General features: G+C 39.6%; 1 protein-coding gene across 1 annotated transcript; it reads right to left on the bottom strand.

Annotated features, from left to right (window-relative positions):
• Positions 1-42: 42 nt before the first annotated feature.
• Positions 43-8,094, bottom strand: LOC141433363 (glycine dehydrogenase (decarboxylating), mitochondrial). Its single transcript, XM_074095365.1, has 18 exons — positions 7,811-8,094; positions 7,298-7,376; positions 7,070-7,205; positions 6,613-6,777; positions 6,299-6,527; positions 5,803-6,026; positions 5,556-5,731; positions 4,737-4,966; positions 4,472-4,651; positions 4,179-4,363; positions 3,648-3,849; positions 3,191-3,340; positions 2,923-3,035; positions 2,339-2,486; positions 1,185-1,392; positions 766-938; positions 616-696; positions 43-270 (listed from the first exon to the last, which is right to left on the bottom strand). Exons 1-18 carry the CDS (start codon positions 8,015-8,017, stop codon positions 160-162), a joined length of 2,997 nt encoding a protein of 998 aa, XP_073951466.1. The 5' UTR covers positions 8,018-8,094; the 3' UTR covers positions 43-159.
• Between the last annotated feature and the right edge of the window lie 537 nt (positions 8,095-8,631).

The following is an 8,631-nucleotide window of genomic DNA, read 5'->3' as shown; positions in this document are numbered from 1 at the left end:
AAGACTATAGAGTGGAGTCCTATCAATGCAGAATAAGAGATGTTTTGTTGTTATAGGAAAATATTTATTCTATGACAATATTGACAAAATATACATTATGCGAACGCTAGTGGTTTGTTTTAATCTTAAATATAATAACAATACAGATAAACATATAATTTAAAAGTCATCGAGCACAGGTGGGCAAGTGCAAACTAGATGCTTGTCGCCATACATGTCGTCTATGCGGCCGACTGTTGGCCAAATCTTAGTCTCGCCCTTTACAAATGGCTGAAAATAAAATGTCATCTTAGTGCAAACATATTCCGTAATGCAATTGCTTTTAACCCCCGACGCAAAAAGAGGAGTGTTATAAGTTTGACCGCTGTGTGTGTGTGTGTGTGTGTGTGTGTGTGTGTCTGTGGCACCTTAGCTCTTAAACGGGTGGACCGATTTGAATGTGTTTTTTTTAATTTGAAATCAGCTTTTCTAGCGATGGTTCTTCTTAGATATGTTTATTCAAAATCGGTTTAGCCGTTTTTGAGATATTGAAATTTGAAGTGACGAAGTCGGGGGTTACCAAACTTTTTGCTGGTTAGGTTATATTTATTAGGGTCAAAAGTATGAGATACTTACAGCCGGGAAAGCAGCTTGAGCACGACTGTATGGCCTACTCCAGTCTTCAGCTATTACTTCTTCTTGTGTATGGGGTGCCATCTAAAATTAAGCAACAATAATGAAATATATGAAAGTTCAAAACTATTTGGCTACAGGCTAAATACGAACCTTCAACGGGTTAAGCCGTTTATCCATGAGTCCATCTTCGATATCTTTTATTTCTTTCCTAATGGTAATCAGCGCATCGCAGAACCGGTCCATTTCTTGAAGATCCTCGGATTCGGTTGGCTCTATCATAAGAGTCCCAGCGACGGGCCATGACATAGTGGGTGCATGAAAACCTATAATAATCGAGATTAGATTTAATCAGAAATAGTTGACAACTGAGAGATTTAATTACAATACGACTAAGGGACTAAATACTTACCACAGAATGGCGCGGGAAATGGGCATACCTTAATCTACATACTCGTACTTCGACATTCATTCATCGTGGATAAGAAGTATTCTGATTAAAGCCAATTAAAAATACCTAAAAAATAAGTACCTGGATCATATGTTGAAATTAACAATTAACTAACTCTTACCAAAGTCCATAAGACGTTTAGCAATGTCAACAGGTTCGATATTAGCAGTTTTCTTGAGATCACGCACGTCTATGATGAATTCATGTGCCACCAAGCCCCTCTCGCCCTTGTACAAAGTTTTGTAATGGCCGTCGAGTCGCCGAGACATGTAGTTGGCATTAAGAATGGCTACTTGCGTCGCACGTTTTAATCCCTTCGGTCCCATCATCTGGAAAGTGGAGTAATGGTGTCATAACATTTTAAGGCCTAGTTTAGACTTACAACAAAACTCGTGCAAGTCTCATTACATTGCGACGCTCGAAAGACCACTTCAAACTCATTCGTTTTATGGCCTCGCAATGTACTGCAACTTGCACGAGTTTTCTTGCAGGTCTAAACTGGGCTTAAGGAAAAAACCGGCCAAGAGAGAGATTACGAAAAAAATAAGTAACATTTTTCTACGGATTTCGTATTTTATACGGAATCTTCCAAGTTTAGGTATATTTTATACCTGCTATTTACTCTTAAACTACTAATAATTCTCAAGAAAACTAAACCGTTATAGTTTTCCTTGTAAGTTTGATATACTTACTACCATCCTGAATTTTTTTTAATTTTTCCACTCACCAGTTTAGATTTTAGAGAGGGGGGGACGCTCGATTTTAATGAAAATTTGCACTTTAAAGTTGAATATTTCGCAAACAAATCACTGAATCGAAAAATCGTGAAAAATCGTCGTAGCAAACCCCTAATGATTTTAAAAGACCAATCCAACGATACCCCACACTATAGGGTTGGATGAGAAAAAAAAATCACCCCCACTTTACGTCTATGGGAGGTACCCTAAAAAAATTTTTTTTCAATTTTAAATTGTATTATTTTGTCGGCATAGTTCACATATATATCCGTGCAAAATTACAGCTTTCTAGCATTGATAGTCCCTGAGCAAAGCCGCGGACGGACAGACAGACAGACAGACAGATATGGCAAAACTATAAGGGTTCCGTTTTTGCCATTTTGGCTCCGGAACCCTAAAAAATAAGAATGTTGGTACAAAACCCTACCCATACATAAGTAGAACGTATTTGCGATTTTGATCAACTGGCATCTTTACCTACCATTACGACATATTAAGGTAGGTATAATATAAAATAATTTAATAGATTTCAACTTACTTTGATATAGGCCCATGATATAGGAAGAATGGCTGAGGATCCAAACGGTGCAGCGCTCACTGATCCAAAACTATGCGCCGCATCCCCTAAGTCCGCTAATGGGTCGACAACGGGGTGAGACGGCAGGAATGGGGCGAGGTGAGCTTTACTGAAAAATAGGTATGTCGATTTTAGAGTGAGAACGTGCGCAAGGTGTCAATGGTTAGTACGAAATTTCGTATATCCTCCTGAGTCCTGACATTTTTTGACAAACTTAGTGCTTAAGACCTAGACGTGGTTGACCTGCTTTTATATTTTGGATATTATTTCAAAATTCTTATAATTTTCTTTATTCACTGAACAATTTGTACTTATTTGTACATTTATTGTTTCACCATCCATTGATTAATGTTAAGTGACGGTTAAATGTGATGCTGTCTCTATTTATTTTGTTCGAATAGACGAAGACGGCGTCACATTTAACCGCCAGTTAACACTAATCAATGGATGGTGAAACAGCCCCTTAGTGTTAATTGGTCCTTTATAAAGTACGCGAGGACTCAGGAGGGTATGTCTGAATTTAAATTATATCATGCTTGACTTACACTCCAATCGGACCCATACCAGGTCCACCGCCTCCGTGAGGAATGCAGAATGTCTTGTGTAAGTTAAGATGAGACACGTCGCTACCGTAGTCACCCGGTCGACATAAGCCAACCTAAAATAAATTTTAAATTTATAAAAATTTGGTGCCCATAAGTATGCCTCTATTTATACGATTTGACAAAATTACCGCGTTTTGTTATTGCTCAAAAAACGTATACATTGCAGTCCATTACATTCAGTGAGAGATAAAACTGGCATGGTATTAACCTGAGCATTCATATTAGCTCCGTCGAGGTACACTTGTCCCCCGTGTTTGTGAACTAACGCGCATACGTCAGCCGCGCGTTCCTCGAACACGCCGAACGTACTGGGGTACGTTAACATCAGACACGAGAGCTTTTTACTGTGCTCCTCCACCTGAAATTAGCAAGGATACAAATTAATGAATGATTTTTTTCATTCTAGACGTAAGTTCTAACGTAACATCCTAAGTTATCAAATGTTTTGTCATAATTTTATGCATGTAGTCACCTACACTAACTACATAGAGCATACCTAGAGATTTGTAATATGTAACTTGCAATATAAGATTTTAATAAGATAGACTAAACAGGATCGCTGTTTGGTTGATCCGTTCTTCAAAGTAAAACAACTGGCTATATTAGACTCGTAAAGTTAGAATCAGTAATTTCGTGAAAATTGGTTCTAGGAGTCATAGACTCACCTTGTCCTTAAGGTGTTCCATATCAATGTCGCCAGAAGGCGTGACACGGATCGCGCACACAAGCATGCCGGCCATATGCGCTGATGCAGGGTTGGTTCCGTGCGCGCTCACGGGGATTAAGCAGATATTGCGTCCCGTGTCGCCTCGATATTCGTGGTAGCGCTTTATCGTTCGTAAGCCGGCATATTCTCCTTGAGCTCCACTGCAAACAAATTACCAATACTAAAAGTAAAAGACTGACGACAACAACAATAACTAATGATAAAACATATGAGTGCATAATTTCTGTTTTGACACAATAACAAAGGCATCATCTAAAGATATTACGTTTTTGTGTTTTTATGCTGAAAATACTAAGGTAAATGTCCGAGTGCTGGAAATTGACACGCTAATGCCCAATAGACGACACCCTGTTGTCATTGCTATTGCTAATAACATAAGATTAAATATGCCAATTATTGGGACAGTGACGAGCACTCTCGTACGTTTACCTTAAATATCCTTAGTTAAATATTGCTGTTTTGAACTTGCCTGTTTGGTTGGAATGAGACTCTGTCGTAACCGGTGATAGCGCATAGATCGTTGGCTAACTCTTCAAACAATGTGTGGTAGCCCTCACACTGGTCTAGTGGCGCAAATGGATGGATGTCAATAAAGTTCTTGAAGGAGCAAGGCATCATCTCCGTTGTAGAATTTAGTTTCATGGTGCAGGAGCCCTATAAACAATTCAAACAATGCCTTAGTAATCAAGTACTCGTAGTTATAAGATACGTAATCAAGTGTGTTGCAAAAGTAGCATACTTGGTTTGATACTCCTAACTTACCAAAGGTATCATCGAATGAACCAGAGAAATGTCCTTATTCTCCAAACGTTTCATGTACCGCACTAGCCTTGTTTCGGAGTGATGCATATTAAAAACGGGATGAGTCAGGTACGGAGATGTTCTTTTGAAAGGGCCCTTTAGCACGCTGCGACTTCTTACAACCTCGCTACTTTGCAATACCTATAAGAGTGTTTTACACAAAATAAGATTTTGTTTATAATACACCAATCCGTGGTTATGTCCGTCAAATGTACCGTATTTTTACCTCGTCAACTCCTTGGCAATCAAAAATCCATAACAGATCATCAACATCTTGCATGTTTGTAGTCTCATCTAATGCAACACCTACGGCACCGTCATCGAAGTACCGAAGATTGATCTTCTTTTTTTCAGCTCGCGTTTTAATGGCACTCGCATCGTGAGTAGACAGAGGTACAACGTGAAGCGTATCAAAGTATACGTCATTAGATTGTTTATGACCTCGTTGCCGAATTCCTGAATGTAAAACAACGTAAAGTTTATCGAAAATACAAACTGAGACATGGATGCAAAGAAAAACCAGAAAAAGAGACCAGCGCTGGGAATCGAACCCAGGTCCTCCGCATTCCGTGCTGCGTGCCATACCCCTACACTACCACTGGACAGGAGTACAGACACGAATTTTTCCTATGCACATATAATATCTCAGGTTGCTTTTTTCTACTACGCTACTTAAGCAGCAGCACAAGCGTCTATGTTTTGCTCTCATCGAGAGACGTAACACTCGTAGCAGGAGAAATTCGTGTCCATACTCAAGTACTCCTGTCCAGTGGTAGTGTAGGGGTATGGCACGCAGCACGGAATGCTGAGGACCTGGGTTCTATTCCCAGCGCTGGTCTCTTTTTCTGGTTTTTCTGTGCATTCATGTCTCCGTTTGTATTTTCGATATGGTTTTACGGCATGACCGTAAAAGTAACAAATTTGGAGTTGAAAAAAAATACACAAATACTCCAAATAACCAATCATAACGTAAAGTTTACTCGTAGCTTTAAGATAACATTAAATCGCTGCGATCTCAAAAAAGATAATTAAGACATTTACCAACCTTGATCAAGGACGAGCGTGGCATTGTGAACGCGAGTTGCAATATCTCTCAAGCCTTGAGATCCGTGGTAGACTGCATACATAGCAGAGATGTTCGCAAGAAGCGCCTGGGCAGTGCAGATGTTCGAAGTGGCTTTGTCGCGTCGAATGTGTTGCTCTCTGGTCTGAAGTGCTAACCTGGAAAATAAAAGCATATATTGGTAATCTTTCATCCACTAGTATTTAGGATTCAGGTTCACATCGACTACCTGTAGGCATCTCTTCCTGCGGCATCTCTGGTCACACCCACCATACGACCAGGCATAAGGCGTACCAGCGCGTGTTCGGCTGCGAAGAAGCCAGCATGAGGACCACCATAGCCCAGCGGGACTCCCAAACGTTGGGAAGTGCCAACAGCGAGGGCGGCCCCACATTCCGCTGGAGGTCTAAGCAGTGCCATTGCTAGCAGATCTGTTGCCACTACAACTAATGTCTGGAAAATAATACTATTTATTTATTCTATGTGTAGTTTTGGTGGTCTGCGGAGGGATTCCGGTGGCGTGGTTTGGAGGACATGTCGTGTCCCTCTTGACTTGCATGTTTCCACAATTGTGCGATGTTAGATTTTTATAGTTTAAGGCTTGCTGGAACTGGACCGTTTATTGATCAAAGTTCAATAACAAAGGAAGATACAAATCAATTTTTAATAAAGTTATTAAATTTACTACCTACCTATATGTATATAGGTGCTCAGTAAATACTTACCCCATGTTCCTGAGCAGCAGCAGCTAATCCAGAATAGTCATAAACTAAGCCCCTAGTATCGGGGCATTGTAACAGGACAGCAGAAATGTCCCTTTGCGCGAAATCCACCTGACGTACGTCTGGGACAACAATCACTTCCAAGCCTAGGGCATCCAGACGCGTTTGTACTACTGCCAAAGTTTGAGGATGCAGACGTTCAGACACTACGAACTTGTTTCTTTTGTTGTGCCTGTAGATTCGATATAAGTCAGAAATTAAATGACAGATACTGATCAAAATACGTAATTAATTGCTTTATAGTATTTCAGACATACCTGTGACATAAAGATAATGCTTCGGCTGCTGCTGTGCCTTCGTCAAGTAAAGATGCGTTAGCGACATCCAGCCCAGTGAGATCACTAACCATTGTTTGGTAATTAAGAAGCCCTTCTAATCTCCCTTGTGCTATTTCAGGTTGATAGGGAGTGTACTGAGTGGTCCTGAAATTCCAAAACAAAGGCTTACCTATTGAAATATGTTTCCTTAAGGCTGCCTTACACATGCTCGTTACTAGCATGCTAATGAGCATGCTAGTACTCTGATGTATATAACAGTAGGTATTCCATTCCACTAAATAAGCATGCTTAATGTGTTAATAGTAGCAAGTGTCCTATACACACATGCTAGTAGGTAGCATTTGCTCAATAGTAGCATAAAGCTTTCGGGCTAGTAGGTAACCAGTATTTGTTTCAGTAGCTTTATTATTATTTCTTATCATTAGAATATTCTTACCAGCCAGGATTTTCGAACATATTCCTCATGATGGTATGCGGGACACAACAATTATGATAGCCCATGCCAATGTAAGAACGCCAAATTTGATTGTTTTCTGCTATTTTACTTGCTCTTTTAATCAGATCATATTCACCTGTAAAATATTAATATTAGAAAACGCTGTTTTACTTACTCCCTAAGCGATTGTTGTAACAACAACAATGAGAACAATATTTCGCAACTTACTCATAGGCTCAGATATGTTCATGAGGCCTTTCATCTGGATTTGTTTAGGTACTGCATCATCCGTTAATTGGTCCAAACTCTGAAATCATAAATAACCTGTTACCTAGTATTTAAATCAGAGTTTGTAACGAAGTATGTTAACATAAGACATATTTTCGGACTTAACAATTTTGAACATGAAACTACCGTGAGACTCACTCATATTAAACGATATTGTAACGGATAATTCATGTCTTAAATCGAATTTAGCTCGACATGTTTCGGGCTATTGCGTAGCCCTTCTTCATAGGAGCACGCGACTCGGCGGCTACCGCAACACACGCGCCACCGCTCTGCTCGCGCTTATTGTGTCGTGCGCATATCGTTTAATATGACTAAACAATTCGCATATTTACTTGATGATAATAAATAAAGCTGAATACAATCAAGTGTCCGCTTATGTATGACACAATAATAAACATAAATGTTTCCACCTATCTTCAAGTACACAAAGACAACAAAAATGCAACAAACCTTGTACCCCAACAAATCCAGCATGGTCACAACATCCTGTCCTCTGGGCCCGATGTGCCTGCTCGGGAAATCAACGCGCTCCGGGAACAAATTGTCAGCCTTAGCATCCTGGGTCGTCAAACAGCGGGTCCCCTTCCAAGGATTTGGCGATTTATAACCATTTAGAACCTTCCCAGCGACCACGCCTCGTTTCAGTAATCTGTGCATTTTTATTATTTGATGAAAGTCAGAACGTCTTCATCATTTTGTCCGTCTTAGTAAAGTGACTGTACCACACTGATAGAGAGGTCAAAGCGCTTCGTTCAATTGATAAGATGGACCTATATGCAAACATCGCTTAATAATGTGTTGTTATTTAATCATTTGTTTTAACAAATAAATGTTATCATTACATTAGTTAGTTAAAATTCACCAAAAAGTAGATATGTTTTACATGACTCTACCCTACCTGTAGCCTAATTTTGTCTAGTTTTTCAGTAGTTTTTGTGTAGTTGTTCAGTTTTTAGGGTTTTGTAGCTAAAATGGCAAAAACGGAGCCTTTATAGTTTCGCCATGTCTGTCTGTCTGTCCGCGGCTTTGCTCAGAGACTATCAGTGATGCTAGAAAGCTGTTGTTTTGCACGATATACTCGTATGTAGCAACTATACCGACAAAATAGTACATTTTTTTTGATAAAATCATTTTTTAGGGTAGGGACCTCCCCTAGACGTAAAGTGGTGTTTTTTTTTTCTCATCCAACCCTATTGTGTGAGGTATAGAAATACAAACTAGTAGGCAAATAGTATCGAAAATACAAACTGAGATATGGATGCACAGAAAAA

The sequence above is a fragment of the Choristoneura fumiferana genome, chromosome 12 (assembly GCF_025370935.1).
Source record: "Choristoneura fumiferana chromosome 12, NRCan_CFum_1, whole genome shotgun sequence".
Classification (NCBI taxonomy): domain Eukaryota; kingdom Metazoa; phylum Arthropoda; class Insecta; order Lepidoptera; family Tortricidae; genus Choristoneura; species Choristoneura fumiferana.
The sequence above is the reverse complement of the archived record's forward strand: the minus strand, read 5'-3'. Positions and strand labels throughout refer to the sequence as shown.

What these genes read in the sequence shown, in the direction of transcription:
- LOC141433363 (XM_074095365.1), bottom strand. Translation starts at nt 8,017, where the DNA reads ATGCACAGATTACTGAAACGAGGCGTGGTCGCTGGGAAGGTTCTAAAT. An exon ending in GCATTATCTTTATGTCACAG is followed by an intron (nt 6,528 to 6,612) that starts GTATGTCTGAAA and finishes TCGAATCTACAG; the next exon opens with GCACAACAAAAGAAACAAGT. An exon ending in CTCAAGCTGCTTTCCCGGCT is followed by an intron (nt 271 to 615) that starts GTAAGTATCTCA and finishes TTTTATTTTCAG; the next exon opens with CCATTTGTAAAGGGCGAGAC.